This window comes from Polyodon spathula, chromosome 23, assembly GCF_017654505.1.
Source record: "Polyodon spathula isolate WHYD16114869_AA chromosome 23, ASM1765450v1, whole genome shotgun sequence".
Lineage (NCBI taxonomy): Eukaryota > Metazoa > Chordata > Actinopteri > Acipenseriformes > Polyodontidae > Polyodon > Polyodon spathula.
Window position 1 is genome coordinate 8,440,473 of NC_054556.1, and position 17,378 is coordinate 8,457,850.

Consider the following 17,378-nt stretch of genomic DNA (forward strand, 5'->3'; position numbering starts at 1 on the left):
ATGTAATGATTCCAATATGAAATAAAACGTTGTGTCTTTCCTGTAAAAGTAACAGATGATAACATTTTTTCCCCTGATTAGCACTGTGGACCACCTTCCCCAATGTAACATTAGGTAGCCCACGATAACTGGTAAACAGGGTCTGTGAAACCAACCAAATGTACCTGGGTACATAGTTGGCCTAGTTGAATGGTTTTGAGATTATTTTATGAAGAAGAGAGTTGTGAAATAGTGCAGATGGAAGACAGTAGCCTAGAATAAAGTTCATGTTATATAACAGGTAACTCAAAATGTCCTTGAGTTGTATACGCTACTCAAACAACCCACACATTCTCAGACACTGCATACTCATACCCACACACAACTATGAACCTACCCCAAATAGTAATGTCCTCTGACTACAGCAAACTAAACCACCACTAGATCAACATCTCCCTCATATACTGTAGCTGTCATTGTATCCACTCCTCCACCCCTCCTCTACAGCAAGAGTGTCAGTCATATCTTCACCAGCTGCATTAGTCACATTTGCACCTACAGGTGCAGTCATTATGATTTCCCCTGACAACACGATTCTGTCTGTTTTACGGTACGTTGTCACTGCATTGGGGCTTAATAAGCATCTTTCTGTCCACTAGAGAGCAATACCTAGTTAGAAATTGTTTTGGCTATGGATTAATAGGTCACGTGCTAAAACTAACGAATAACAAATGGGCAAAACTAACTCCTTGTAAACTACTTTGTGTAAGGCAATAGCCCAAAATAAATAAACTGTACAGTAGCATATATCAATAAGTTAAAGCATGCTTTTTCTTAAGAAATGGATACATGCATTGTGCACGTGAAGGTGGTTTTATGTTTTCAAAGTTATTGTAACAACTAAGTTGTCATTTTGTTTAAGAAAACAAAAATATACGGTAGGTTACTAAAACCATTCCACAAGTATTTGCTTATATCAGTAATAGCTAATAAAACAAAACTCGAGGTAACATACAGTTTGACCTGTAAAAACATCATTTGATTTATATTTCCCCAGGACATTTGGCAGCTTTAACTTGAAGTAAACATGACAAGAAAGGTTTGTACTTGCAGTTTATAAGCCACTTCTCACACATTTTTTTTTTAAAGAGCATATTCTGTGGTAGAAAGCTAATCCTTATGCAGCAGTATTTTCTTTATGATGCAGTAGCAACATTACAACCTTGAACAAACGCAATTGTTTTGTTTCTACACATTGCAGACACAAAAAAAATTCAAAATAAAATAATAATCATTTGGATATAATTTTGTGCTCTTGCACCATTTACAGTTTGCTTCTGTCATGTGTACATCCAAAGTTATTAAACTTTAAAGCTGACATTTGAGCTTTTATTTGAAATACAGACAGCGCTTGCTGATTGCGTCATTCACTACATTAAATAATGTAGCCTAAGTGTTGATGTTTTTGTTTTTAAACACATTATCTTATGTGTTTTTCACATTTCCACATTAAACTTTCCATTATGGCTCATTAGTTGGCTAATCTTCTATCTAAAACTGTCATTGAGACTGTAAAGACATATTCAGTGTAAAAACAAGACTCTCATTTTTTGTTATGTAAGGATGTAGCCTACATTAAAAAGAAAAGCTACCGAAATTAGTTTACTCCGCCAGCTAGAACACATAGGCCTGTATTGTATTAAAAATAATATTCAAGACAAACTATACTATAAATTAATAGGAATCACAGAGTTGATTTCGGCAATGTGCCAATTTAAACCGGACAGGCAATATAGCCTATAATCTATCAGAAGATTAAAAAAGAAAAAACTTGCAGTGTTTGCATGTGGTTTGTATTTGTCTGTGCAGGAGTGGGAACGCAGCGTTGAATTTGGAGCTTGGAACGACAAGTAAGAGAGAGTTAAATGGACCAGTAAATGGAGCATCCCAACTAAGTACTAGGGCTGATATGCCAGTGTTGAATAATGAACGTGAGCGGCTTGAGTGTTTTCAGCCTGGCGTTAGCCGACAGGAATTTAGGAAGTGAAACAGAATACGCTATACTGTGATTCTGGTTCTCTCTCTCTCTCTGTGTTCCCTCCCTGCACTGACAGTGTGTGTGTGTGTGTGTGTGGGTGTGTGGATTTTTTTATACCCCACGATATTTAGTTTTTTTTTTTTATTTACAGTTTGAAAAATGCATATTCCCTCTATTTGCTGGGTAGCAGCGTTGTTGAATTTTAATACCTGACCTCATTAATGTGAACCTTGTTTAACCGTTTTCATTACCTACATGTTAAAGCAGCACCTTGTAAGCAATGTGTGGCTACTTGAGGATTTTACAAGAAGCAAATGTCTTTTCAAATATATTTGGGTGATTTTCTTGGCGACCATCTTCCTGCTGTTTTCTGAATAAAAGAAACTAAAAGTATCTTATAATTTGTTCTGTGCCTTATCACACTGAACTGGGATAGTCACTCTAAATTCTGTGATATTTTGGAATTAAAGGCAGGTGTTTGCTGTTTCTGCACAATTTAATTTACAGAGGTTTTAAAACACATCGATTACTTTGGCCATATAGATTAGCCTGCTAGTTGATGTCGCACTAAAGAGGTGCATTTTGTATTTATTTTGCACCCTTGTGCCATCTGGCAGTTGACTAGCATAGAGATCTCTTTTATATTTTTGTCAGAAAAAACATGGTTTTAAGCCACGGTATGTTTGCGAAGTCGTATTGTGTCTGTATCGTGATGTCAGGCGACCAGAATCTGCCTCCCACTGTACTGCTGTTCTTTTCTTTCAAGTATCTTTTGATATATGAACTCCATCTGTTCCAGCTGCTACCTCTTGGTAATACATGCCAAAAGATACAAGGGTGTGTGAAATGAGAAGGGAACTAAAAATCAATTATGAGCACAACTTGGTAACTAATGCAATGGGTTGACTCATTCCAATAATTAATTCAAAATGGTGGGTGTGATAAGCAGATGCACTTTTGAAGAACGGATGTAAGATTAAAAAAAAAAAAAAAATTGTTGTTGATCAAAATCGGCTTCTAGACACCTGGAGTGATTGCTGGTTTTATGGAACTCTAAAAACACACAACTCTAGTTGGGTTTCCAAATCACACTGAAATGGATGTCCACATGTTTCTGTTCAGTCAGCATGCATAAACTGGTGTAGAGATTATAACAATTCTGAGGGTTGATGTGATGTCCATGAGAACTAAGGGAAGTGTACCCTAAATTCATGTGTATGTAGTCAGAAAGTTATAGGATCCTATTTCACAAAAAATGCACTTTTTTTGAAAGGAATACAACAATTTAAATTTAGAAATTTTCAAGAAACAAGTTTGTTGTTCTGAGCAATTCATTGCTAGTTTTATACCTACAATTGTTTAATGTCTATTAGAAAATGTGACTTTGAAAGCACCCTTCACTGGAGCTATATCATTAGATTTAAACACCATCCATTTCACCTCCTGTCAAAAATGAAATAGTTAATGTCCTTCGATATAATCACAACTGCTGCCAATTACTCAACACAATTCCCTTGAAGATTGCTCATCATAATGCTCCAGGTGCGCTTTTGTCAGTGTAATGCTTTTAACGATGCTATTGGCCATGACAAATTTATATGAAGAATAGTTTTCAAATACACAATTTTGTAAAGAACATAAAACCCTTAAAATAACCACAAAGATAAGTATAGATAAAGCAGTGTTACAGACCAATGTGACAGTAACTACCATTTAAAAAAAAAAAGGTTTGGTTGGTACGTAACGGCATGTAATAATGAAGAAACAATTTAAGATCTTTTTATTGAGTAATACTTTTAACTGTATCAAAAAATGAGAACAGCTTAGAGAGCTGATTGATAGTTCACAGGCATCATTAGCCAAGATTCATCCCGCTTGGTATTTTGAACACCTGCGACCAGTGTCAGCTGGGCATAAGAATTATTACCGCTGTATATTTCTTGGGTATATATAAATTAATCATGGGGATCATGAACAACTACTTCAAATATCTGGACTGTAACCAAGAAACACATCCTCCCAAAGGATGTCAAACAACCTATGCATCATTAAAAGAAACAGTTTTGATTGTGTGAGCAAACAGTACTGTTGGCCTACTATTGAATATGATCTTCTTGTGTAATGATAACCAAACAGGAAATATAATTTTACATTGACAACGGCAATAGAAATGTATGATTTTTCGTTCCTCTGGGCAAGACATACATTACCATTAGTGTTATTTCGGTTGAAAGGAAGTTGATATTATATCAGGGAAAGGGGACATATGACTTGCGTGAACATAAATTAGCATGAATCATATCCCCTAAGCAGCCACATTAGTGGCTGCTAGCCGGTGGTGCTTGTTAGACATCTACTTGAAATGTCTTTCAAGGGTGAGATGTTCTTTCAGCCAGGATGCAGTGAACTCTCTTTTGTGAAAGTTGTTGAAGGTGAAGGTGGCACATTATTTATGTTATATACATTTAGCATATACAACATTAAAACAAGTAATGAAAGTCACAAGCTCAGTAGAACAGTCCATAGAATGGTTTTATAGAATGCTACTTGTAGCTGTGCGTTGACCAAGCTTGATGCTTACACAGTGTACTTTTGTATAAGGCTAGGTTGATTTGGGATTAGAAAACTTGTTTTTAAATATTAGTTTACAAACGTTTTATTCTGCATAAGATAAAGAGAACATCTTCATAGGAGAAGAACATGTCTCTAGCTACAGACAGCCTTAGAAACCAGAATGTAGGAATTAAGAACCTGCCAAAGACCAAGATACTAACCTTACTTTTTAAGATTTCAGCTTTAATGATTGGTGACAAATCACTCCACATTTTCCTACAGAAAACATTTGACATTATGAGCATTGACCGTCTTGGTTTACATAGTAGATATTTAGAATACATATTATGAATGTGTGTCCAGACGTTACTCCTATCCTATAAATCACATTTGAAAATGTTACTGGTAAGCCTGTTTTATAGAGGAACATATTGTTGATTAAAAATGACTTGTTTCCTATAAATCCTGTAGTATAACCATGCAACAAACACATGGTTTCCTGTGATACCGTGACGGGAAATTAAGGATTAGTTAAAGATCACTGAGTCCCCTGTTGGTGGTGGAAACTGTTATAGCACTTTGTGTGTGCTGCAGTGCACAGTGAAAGGGTGATGCAGGTGCTCCAAACAAGGACAAGCACAGAGTCCACGGTTCAAGTTCTTTCTTTTAATTTTCTCCACAGTCTCCTTGACCGGGTTTAAATAATAAAGCTGGCTCTACCCAACAGTGGGTATCGACAGTGCCAAAACAAGGGATTGCAGTCCCAAAATAATAATTACAAAGTTACAGACACAACACAAACACAGACACGTCTCCGGACAGTACGTGCTCGCAGTGCAGGTGCGGTGCTGGAACAGTGATGCTGGTTAAGTGCAGGTGCGGTGAAGTCCGGGTGAATCGCTGGCCCAAGGCTTCAGCTCCCAGATCCGAGCTTAATCAGTCTGGTGAAGACAAAACACACAGTTGCAAACAAGACAAAAACACTTAACTCAGTTTCCAAACACTACTCGTTTCCTCCCATCAACCATAACAAAGGAACCGATTACTGCGTCATGTCCCTCTAAAGTACCCTCAGCCCCGCCCCCTCCGATAGCTAGTTCCCTTTCCTGAATGGCGGGCTTCTGACTGCCCCCGGAATGAACTGCCCAACCATTCAGTGTGCGGCACGCAATTCCTGCTGTACAGTGCTCTCCCAGGTCGAGAGGAGGAGTGTTGATTCGGTTTAATTCGCTCTTTGTCACACACTGGTATGAGAAAGAAATACACTGCTTTCTGTATCTCTTTTATGGAACAAAACAAAACAAAATCCCTGTTATTGATTGCCTCATTAGATGTCTGTTGGCAAAAATGACAAAGAAAAGGCAGGAGGTTAACAAATAAAAAACAAATCAATAATCGTGATTTAGAAAATGAAGAAAGAAGGTCCTTGGGAGTAGATTATAGAAGTGCATAGTCAATTCCATCAAATTAAAAAATAAATAAAAAATTTTTTGGCATGGCAGCACAATATGGATTTCTCATGAGATGTAGTAAACACTAATAGAACCTTTATATTGAATCAGCTTTCTCATCTGGTTAGTAATAAAAGGGAACACTTTGACAGAGCCCCATTCGGTAACACTTCATATTAAGGTGCTGCTTATTAATGTTTCATAAATGTTTAAAAAATATATAATATGTGCTTAATAACTATGTTATCGAGTGTTAATAAAGCATTTATATGGTTTATAACCAAGCACTAGCCATAGACAGAGTTATGTTTCTATAAACGAGGCAGTTTTTATCAACCTATTCTACTTTGGATGTGTAACCATACAATAGGTATAGACATAATTAAGTTTTTTATAAAGGGGATCGTTTTTAGCCACCTATTATACTTTGGGATGTTTAAACGTAATTCTGTCTATGGCAGTTGAATGGTTATAAACCATCTATAATGCTTTATTAACACTCTATAACATAGTTATCTATTATATATTTATAAAAAAAATTAATAGGCAGCACCTTAATATAAAGTGGTACCATCCATTCTAATAAAATAAATCTGTAGAAAATCAACAACAATCACTTGAAGATAACTTTTCACACCTCCCCAGTATCATGTACAGATTAGTAGTACTGGTTTAGAGTTATGGAGTAGTATAATAAATCAGACAAGGTTCTTCTGGGGGTAGACAATGTATGTAAGTTAGATTTAAATATAAGTACATGTGATTCTAATATAGAAGTTTGACCATTAAACTAGTGTTGGTACCAACTGTATTCATTTTGATAAGTACACTACTTATAGTGTTTTACAATGTATTGAATTCTTCCTGCAGGGCTTTACAATATATCAAATCATACTATAAAGGGAATAAAACATATGGGAATATTTGACTTTCACAAATTTCCTACTGCATTTCTAATTTAGATCTTATTGCCGTGTGCCTGAAGAGAAATGGGCTTGCATTCTTGATTGACATTTATCGGAAGCTCTGGGAATTAGCTGCATGGGCAGATGCTAAAAAAAATTGGAGATTAATTGTCTTAAGCTTGGAGATTTTTCAGAGGTTTGATAACAGTTTAAGACAAATAATTTGATATTTCTAAGTCTGTGTCTTTCTGAACTGAAAAAGCCACATTCAATTCAGTTATGATTGTAAACGTTTTATTCTAATTGCAAGATTTACGTATTCTAATGAATTGCTTTCTCACTAAATACTACCACATAATAATAACACATAACACAGTGTCTGAGTGTGGTGCTTCAATGTATTTGACTTCGTTTTGGATTAAAAAATAAATAAATACAAATAAAAAAGAACACTCAAACACAGTATTTGTTTGCTTAGATAACCAGACAATTTGAAAAGTTTGTTAACAGATTGTTGTCATTTTCCAAGACATTTTATTACTTTCATACTTTGGTATTGAACCACACGTCCATATAGCACATGCATAGATTATAACTGCAGCTGTGTGTGTTCAAAAATTGTAGCAGCCTGGCTCTAGCATTGCAAAATATATTCCTATTGTCTTTATTACCAGGCTCAGACACTGACATCTTCAAGTACTTTAGAGAGTAATATAGCCTGTGTCACACTTTGACTTTATTTTACTCTATATAAGTTACTTTCAGGCAATTATGCAAAAAAATTATATATTACATTACCAGATTATACAACGTAATAAAGAGTAAATATGTAAAATAGTTTCAGCGAAAACCAAACATTGCTCTTGGCAGTGATTTGTACTAGTTTTTTTGCAGTAATGCTTACAATGTTTTTTCTTTCTTTCTTTGCTCTTGGGATGTTGTCATTTCAAGTACAATAAATATGAGTGCCAGATGATCTCATCCTCTGTTCCTACCTTAGGCCTGCTATCTTGGCTTGAATGTATTTGAATGCTTGAATTATGTATTAATCACAAGCCAATTTCTCTATACTTGAACAAATTGCACAAGATTGTATTTTTCATTATCTATTGCCCTTTTTTATTTTACAGATAAAAGGTACTATTTGGAGAAGAAATTTTCAGTTCTGTGGTGATTGGATGGGAGGGATCTTTAACCTTGGACACTGAAGATGTTGTTACTATGGAAACTGCTAATAATGTTGTCATTCAAGGACTGCCTTGCAGGTACAATGTCCCACTCATTATCTTTGATTCAAAACATTATCTGCATACTTTCTTCTTTATTACAGTAAGAATCAACCTGCTTTAATACACCCGAGGCATCTACAGAATACCATGTCACATGTTAAATAAAAAAAAAATCTTTTTTTTTTTTTTGGATGCCTCTCGCGCTCCCCTTGGATTGCTTTGTGTGCCCCCCCCCCGTTTGAGAACCACAGGGTGAATGTGATGTATTAGCTGCTACAACACTTCATATTAGCTGCTCATGTATAGTTTTGTAAGGAAAAACAATTAAGCTGACAAATGGTTTTTGATTCAAAAACACTTTAGATACAAGAAACTTATACCTCCAATACAATCATATAAGCACGGGATTTAAACTGAACAAGGCCTCAGTGCAGCTCTGTGGATATGTTTGTATCAGAAAGCACGGATATCAATGGAGTCAATTCAGAAGAGATGAAAAGACTGACAAAACTTCACAGTGTTTGATATTTATGCCTTTGAGACAATTGTTGACTCCCATTTGTCTTACTTCTGTCCAATGTTAGGGGTTTCCACTCTATCATTGCACATTCCCTCTGCGGGGGAAGAGGGAGGTTGCATACCACGTTGTACCTAGCAGGGCGCATCCATCTTGTCTTTCAGTTTCCCTCCCCCATCTTACAGTATCTCTGCTAATCTCCTGCCTTTTGGCATGTAGCTCAAACACCCATCTGTGACTCTGAGTCGTGTTAGGCTATGCAAAACTGCACATAGCTGGTTTTGTTGATGGTAAATGAAAGAACTCGAAACTTACACAATACTGTATAGAAACTTAATATAAAAGCATATTAAAGCAACTGAATTAGTAAGCACATTAAAAGGACTATAAAAACATATTCACACACAATTTAAACATGATTAAAAACAACTTCATTATAAAATACTCACACACATACACATAATGTAAAACGTATAATTAATAACAATGAATACCTCATGCAGAAAGCCATGACTACAGTTTACTTTGAAGATTCTGATCAATGTGAATTAAAGATTGCTAAATGACAAGTTTGGTTTCTTCTCACCCAAACAAAGCTGTAGTAATAACAGTCAAAGTTGTTATATATATATATGTGTGTGTGTGTGTGTGTGTGTGTGTGTGTGTGTGTGTGTGTGTGTGTGTGTGTGTGTGTGTGTGTGTGTGTGTGTGTGTGTGTGTGTGTGTGTGTGTGTGTGTGTGTGTGTGTGTGTGTGTGTGTGTGTGTGTGTGTGTGTGTGTGTGTGTGTGTGTGTGTGTGTGTGTTGTGTGTGTGTGTGTGTGTGTGTGTGTGTGTGTGTGTGTGTGTGTGTGTGTGTGTGTGTGTGTGTGTGTGTGTGTGTGTGTGTGTGTGTGTGTGTGTGTGTGTGTGTGTGTGTGTGTGTTTGTCCTAGCGTTTTGATATATACTGTATGGAATTCTCTCTCATATTATGTCATACAGCTTTTGATCACCGCCTTGGTTCACTGAGAAAGGAGACATAGTCTGGGACCAAATCAAAACTTTGACAACCCGCTAATCACACTTCACAAAACTGTGTTTAATAGTCTTTTCTTTTTATGAGTAGAAGTAAGATACAAAAAAAGAAAATGCTATTAAATACAGTTTTGTTAAGTGCAATTAGCAGGTTGTCAAAGTTTTTATTTAGTCCCAATCATAGTTTCAAACTTAGACATTGTACAATAGTTATTAGCAATAGTGTATGTTTTTTGGAATAGGAAAGCATATTTATAAGTTTTACTATTTGTTTTCACTTGTATATTTGATTTAAATAATACTGCCTTGCTAAACACAAAATACTGCATATTGTTGCATACATATATATATATATATATATATATATATATATATATATATATATATATATATATATATATATATATATATATATATATATAGGTTTAGGTATTCAATGTGCATTTGGGCAACTCTTTGCACTGGACTGAATAGTTTATATAAAATGCACCAATAAGCACATCTGGGTTCAGATTTACTTTGGTGTTCATGCATTTTCTGAGTGGTTTACAGAGATGATAATAACCCAACACTAAAAATTGATTTCAACAAATTCTGTAGAGAAAGTTTGCAACAACATCTTTACATAAAATGTGAAATAACTATTGTTATGTGAATTTAGTACTGTACTGTAACTCAAATGTAATTGTATAATAGATCAGTTATAACATTCTATGGAATATGTGTTACAGTCACACAAATCAATCCATTCTATAGTCCATACATATTTAGCAGTACCTTATTTTTTTTTTATCATGACCATGCTAGTATAGACTGAAGTCTTCTCCTTGCTCTCATAAAAGTCATTTTAACTATTAGAATTCATCATCTTTTATTACCCCAACTACACATCTATGGTTTCTAGAGACTTATAACATTTTGAAATAACCCTTTGAAGAGTGCTATGCATCTAGTGAATTTTAATTTCCCTAGTGTTCTTTTGTTCAATGAGGCAAAATCACCTCTATGTTAGTTACTATGTTTCTTTAAACAGAAACCTTTATAGCTCCCTTTGGACAGAGTTTCCTTTGTATTAGTGGAGTAAATTAAATTCCTCAAGGGACCTGCAACATGGCTACTCATAACAATGTCTAGATTTGTTTTATTGAGTATTTTCTATCATGCACTAATACAATAAATACCAATGCCACATCTCCAGGGTAAATTGTGTAGGTTGCATTTCTATATTGTGCACTTATTGATTGTTCACAATATTACTGTTGCTGATGTACAAACAACATATAGTGGTCGCACTGATAGCAATTCTTACACTACTTAAAACAACACAGATTTAACACATTATACTTGAAATTATTATTATTATTATTATTATTATTATTATTATTATTATTTAGAGATACAGAACATACTGGGGCATTCTCACTATTGTCGATCCCTATAATTGTTGTTTCCTATATACTATGTTTTATGAGCATATATTTTTAGTCATATGGAATGAGACTTGTATTAGATAGAAATGTGTAACCACATAATATTTGGATGAGAACTTTCTACAAAGACAGTACAGTGAGTGGGTTGTGAAATCACTCCAAAGTTAATTTAGGATTGTTTTTTTTTTTAAATAACAAGTTTACAACAATATGTAGTACAATTCTTTGAAATGTATTGAAATGTGTGGTATAAGAGGGGTTTTTTTTATAGTAATTAAATTAGTTCTGATTTCTCCGGTAATAAAGATGTGATATAATTACCTGGTGCATTACCTTTGCAGTACGGTATAGCTTAGGGTTTGTTTTGAAACCTTCTAAGTTAACTTTCTCTTTATGACAGCTGTTTCTAATTTTATATCACTACAGGCATGTTCATCCTATCAAAACAGCCTTCTCCCTTCAGTGTATTTTACGGTTTACTGCATCTAATTAAAGTGTTTCCATTGCATACACTAAGGTTAATTAATTCAAGAAAATGACATTCTGATCAAGGTTAGAAGGTAGCTATAACGTTTAGCACAGTTGTTTTAGGATTTGACTATTAACCCTTGCTTTAAGGGTCCATGACAAATATCTCACAATGAACACAATAGTTACATGATCCACAGTGTTATACACTGATGCTCTATACAATTCGTTGTTCTGGCCACATCCATATTGAGAAGGTTTGGTGACTGGAACAGAGGTTTTCCAATGTATGTATTGCTAAATAAACATTACCAAAGAACTCATTGTTCGAGCTTATGGTACCACATAGAAATGCTTACCAAATTTCTGACCCTGCGCTTAACATTTGCTTGTAAGCATTTGTTAAGGGTTGAATTTCAGTCGGTACCAGAACCTTCTTTATTTTTACTGAATTATGACATCAATTAATCATTATCCTGCTCTTGGCTCAGTATGTTTAGCGATATTACTCATCTATAGCGAATCTCAGCTGGGCTTTTTCAGATGGGTCCAGCAACGATAGTTCGTCTATGTGAGGTTCTAGCTTATCAAGAGTTTCTATCGATGCAATGTTAAAAATATTGTTTGTGTTAAAAGTAAAAACAATTGATCCCCAAAAAATAAAATAAATAAATAAAGCCTTTCCAATGTTTTTATCGTGTCTTTAAACATTAAATTGGACACATTAACCCCCTAACCAAGTCCTAATGCACTTATGTAATTAAATTAGCTTCCTACCCCTGGTAAACAATACTTGGTTACAGAACTTAAATTTGTTTCTGTAGGAGCTCTTGTTTATTTCTCATATCTTGTTTTTGTATAAGTTTAGCCGGTGATTTTGCTCCTGGAAAGAGCCAGGCCAGTTAATCACATTATTATAGTGTTCAGCTCAACAGGTAATTAAAATGAATCGCCTTGAGCTGCGTTAAAAAGCACATTGAAACTAATCAAATAAATGCAGCTTTAGACTTGTCAAACCTAAACTCTGCTGCAGTTCTCAGAAAAAGCTGCTCTTAGAAACCTCTCGCATAAGTACACTTCGAAGTAATAATTAATTTATTATATTTATAGGACATCCAAAGAGCGAGAAATTAAGGGTATCCCATTGGAGTCTTGTCAGAAAGTCCTTTGCTCTAGGCAAAGTGGAGACTGATTCCCTCGTTAGCATGGGTATGCACTATCAAACAGTATACACGTTGTCCTAGTCAAGGTTACAAACCTGTAAAAAATGAAATTAACATTATTCAGACCAAAGGGTGGTGGTGTTGGGAGGGTGTTAATTAAAAATAAATCTCATATAGGTTAGTACACATTTGAATAGACAGTTGTTTAAAAGGAATGTTAACCATTTTTACATTATAACAATAATGCTGGGCTATAGACGAGCTAACGTGACAGTTGCTGTCTCACACTGTTTCCATTTGATACGGGTCTTGCATATCACTGGCTGAATGGATTTTTTGATGTTTCCTATACATTGAGTGGGCTGAGGTTTATGATTGGTTTTCAACCACAAGCATGTATAGTTTAGGAATTGTTAAGGAAGTTTCTGTCATGCAAGTTGTAGAGTAAACCTGTGAATAGGTGAGCTCAGTGGAGGTGTAAGAGTAGACTTATTCCATGATAGAATCGCTATGATAATACCCTTATAAAAGTGTACCATAATAAAAGTTTAACGAGTCATAGTGAACCTATATTGAAGCATAGATATGCATTGCGAAACTCAGAGAGTCTTCAGTAAAGCAAATTTAAAAACACAGTGAGCCATTGTAAACTATAAATAATGAATAGTAAAGTGATTAGAGTGAATGGAGAAATTGCAGAATACTGTGCAAATGTACTGTGGTAAACCTTTATAAGGGTACATGTATATGTGGTGGTATACTTTATAATAATTAATCAAAGATGCTGGTCGACTATACATTTGCAAGTTAAAACCTTGAGATTAATATTCCTGGTACTTGCAGTATTGCAGCCTACAAGTATATTTCAGCCACATATTCAGTATCTCCAATATTAAGACATGAAGGGTATATATTGACTCAAGGCACTGTAGTAAATCCAGTAAATAAGTTGTGTACATGATCTCACTTTGTGGTTTGCCATGCTAATGGCTTTGAAATGTTTTTTTTGTGCATGGTGTTTTTTTTTTTTTTTTTCTTTTTGACTGATTGTCTTCATTTGTTAGCATTAACACTTGCTGTAATCTAATCTGAATTATTTTTTACCCCAACGCAGAGAGACATGCATTACATGGACCAGTGTTCACACAAGAGCCAAGTGACATTACATTTCCTCTGGATTCTGAGAACAGGAAGGTGTTTATCAATTGCAAAGCACAGGGAAACCCACTACCAGAATACAGGTATTGTATTTATCCTTTTCAAGTTCTGCCTCTTCAGTGGCAAGTCAGGATCTCATCCTAGACCATTTCACTCAGTGTTTAATAGGTACCATTAGATAATACCTACCTTTTAAAACACAATCAAGGTTGATATATTCAATATATATTGTAGGATATCGTTAGCACTAATGACTTAGCTTGGTTTTATTGTTATAAAAGTGCAATTAAGAGCAGAGGAGCTAGTTTTGATGATAATGTAGTGGATTTAGGGATGCATGTCTATGCTGATGACACCATAGACTCATTGATAAATACAGAGTGTAGCAAAATTAGAGTACAGCACAGAAAAAAAAAACCTCCTATTATGCATTAGTGTTTTAAGTAGTTACATATTATATATTCTAAATGGGTTGTTTAACATCAGCAAGCATGGATGTATTAGTTTCAGGATAAATGGTCCATGGTAATAATAGAAATATTAACACTATGAAAATTTAAGCCAATTTATATGGATAAAATATGAGCACTCGCCATACCTTTGAATAGGGTAATTCATAATACAACAATAATTAACACAGTAAATATTATTATGCATTACTGGGATTCGATTGTATAATCTTAGTGTGTTCAATGTTTTCTTCTCCAAATATAGTAAATATTAATATAATATAGTAAATATTAGTAGGGTGTGCATTTGGATTATCATTTGCACAGAAATACTTTTCTACTAACCCTTTTCTGTAGGTGGAAGCTAAATGGAAGAGACATTGACCTTGGTATGGATTACCACTACAGTTTGCTGGAAGGTAACCTATTGATCAATAACCCTGACAGAAACCGGCATGGTGGAACTTACCAGTGTTTTGCAACCAATTCATTTGGAACCATTGTGAGCAGAGAAGCAAAAGTTCAGTTTGCATGTAAGTCATGTCCTGTTTATTTACACTTGATTTATTTTAAAAAGGTCGTTCCTTCTGTACAGGAGTTTACTATTTAACCTTGGCTAAGTTTGTCGAAGGTGAACTTTTTGATGCTCGCCCAGCCAGAATTAGTTTTTGTTTTAATTTTTTTAGCTCCTCGCTAGTTTCAGTATTTCAGAGCTAGTAAAATGATGGTTGATTTTAATTGACCTGGGCTTTTCACAAAAAAAAAAAAAAAAAAAAAAAAAAAACAAAATAAATCTTCCCAGGACACTAGCACGGTTCACTTTGTCAACCAAAACCATGTCTTAGTGTTTCAACGGTTTTGTAGATTTTACATTAAATCTTCTATCTTAGACATTCAGGCTATATAGTAGTTGTTGCTATATGTTCCATATTGCTAAGCAGAAACGTTTTAAAACTAAGGTATTTATTTTACTTCAACTGAAGAATTTACTTGACATAGGCAGACCTTCAAGTTTGCATCCTATGTTTATGTTATCCAATATAAAAACAAAAATATTGAATCGATCACCATTCTAGAGCAGCATGATCTAAAACCACAATGTGTGACAGATGCCTAAATATATCCCAATTTAAAAAAAAAATGTAACCAAGTTTTATCACAACTTAATGAGAGGGTCCTCAAGATGTGTGAAAACTGTTTGACAAAGTGTCAGGGTGTCCAAACGCATAGTAATCATATTGCATGTCTCAAGTGCAGTGTAATTTTCAGGTTTATACATTGATGTACTGTATTCCGATTTACATACACTTTACAAAGTAAAAAAAAAAAAAAAACTACTACTGTATAAATATAGCAGTGATACATAGTGCAACTGTATTGTCATCGGGGAAGTCTGTGAAGTAGCTTCCTCCTGACTGTTTGACTCTCCTAATAATGTTGCTAGAGCCTGAATGATCTTTTGGAAAATGTTCCATTTAAAGATGATGTTCTATAAAATACAAATAAAAACTCTATTGTCTACCATGATGATATAATATTTGAATTGATATTACCTCAGTGCATTAGAATAGCTATATTAACATTAATGCATAACATGCCTGAAGATGGTGTTCTTAATTGATCTATTCCCAATAGCAGTTGCTCTGTGGTAAATTATGAATCATACATCTGCATATGATTCAGAAGTTTGTGGATGGTTGTGCAAAATAGTATATCATACTTAGATCATATTTTGAAATATACCATAGTAATTTTAATCTCCCATATTTATTATAATTAATCAAACATTGTTATATAATATTTATCTTAGAATTATTTTGTACAGCAAAACATGTCACTCCAGTATAGATATTAAAAGGAAATATGGCTACAACTTCTGTACTACAACTCCAACCAGCTCAGGGGTAATCTAAAACCCAATCCGAACAGGCAACAAACAAAACATATGCTGCCTCACAGCTTCTTCTGAAGTTATTGTTCTGTCTGTTTGTTTTTCTTGTCCCATGGTGCACTGCTGGCACAAGTTCCCTTAATGTCTGTATGCTTACTTTATCCTGAGGCACATCTTTCCCATTCCAACCACGACTGTGTATTCACACACAGATGCAAGTCAACAATATTTGCTTGTTTAGTTAGCTGTTGAATCTCTGTGTCCAGAGCCTCTTTCAATTGCAGTCACCACAACAGTACTATCATCTGCCATTTTATCTGAAAAATCTTCTCTTCCAGCAAACAGTGTGTCGAGAGATTGGATGTGTGGGCGGAATGTTCACAGTTGTTTAGTAAATGTGGAAGTTCTATAATTAAGTACTATAACCCTAAGAAGAGGGCTTTACCATGTGGTAAGGCTTGCCTCGTGCAGATAAATTTAACATAATGAGAAGGGCCTTGTCAGATGATAAAGCCCTCTTATGAGGGATCTATTGCTATTAGAAAATGGCTGCATTAATGTGTGTATACATAACACGATTACGGGCCCAGAATGACACTTCAGTATGATCTTGTTTACAAGATCAAGGTCCTTAAAGGGTTAATAATCTACAGTTGCCAGTTTGAACATGTCTTATGAAAGAAATACTTGTATGTGCCTGTGGCAATGTGCCCCGCCTCTGTGTGTATTTTTGTGTTGTATGTTGTGTGTAGTGTGTTAATGTTGGTGTATTGTAGTTGGTACACAGGATATAATTTTGGTTATGAAGACGAGTGATTTAAAATGTATATTTGTATTTAGGCATGAGGATTGCACAGTACTTCACATGCAGGTAAAACGTAATAATATGTGAGCATGGAAAATTGCACTAGACTAATTCACCTGCAGTTGTACAGAGACTCCAATTGAATGATTGATTAGCAATCGAGTCTCGGTACAGCTGCATTAAAGCAGTGTGTTTTCACTCACTCGGGGTTGTGTGTTCGGTCAGTGGAGAACGGGATTGGAGACGGAGGTAATAGCAATTAATAGTAAATCATATTAACAGCTCACCTTGTTTGTCTGTGAAGTCTGTTTTGTTTGTCTCTTTGTTT

General features: G+C 34.9%; 1 protein-coding gene across 1 annotated transcript in view; it reads left to right on the top strand.

Annotated features, from left to right (window-relative positions):
- The window catches only part of LOC121297721 (contactin-4-like), a 74,397-nt gene that overhangs the window by 29,653 nt on the left and 27,366 nt on the right, over nucleotides 1-17,378 (top strand). Inside the window, exons 2-4 of the mRNA XM_041224171.1 lie at nucleotides 8,057-8,191; nucleotides 13,862-13,988; nucleotides 14,712-14,887. Of these exons, the coding sequence (XP_041080105.1) occupies nucleotides 8,137-8,191; nucleotides 13,862-13,988; nucleotides 14,712-14,887 (358 nt within the window). The 5' untranslated portion in view covers nucleotides 8,057-8,136. The remainder of the gene's footprint in view (nucleotides 1-8,056; nucleotides 8,192-13,861; nucleotides 13,989-14,711; nucleotides 14,888-17,378) is intronic.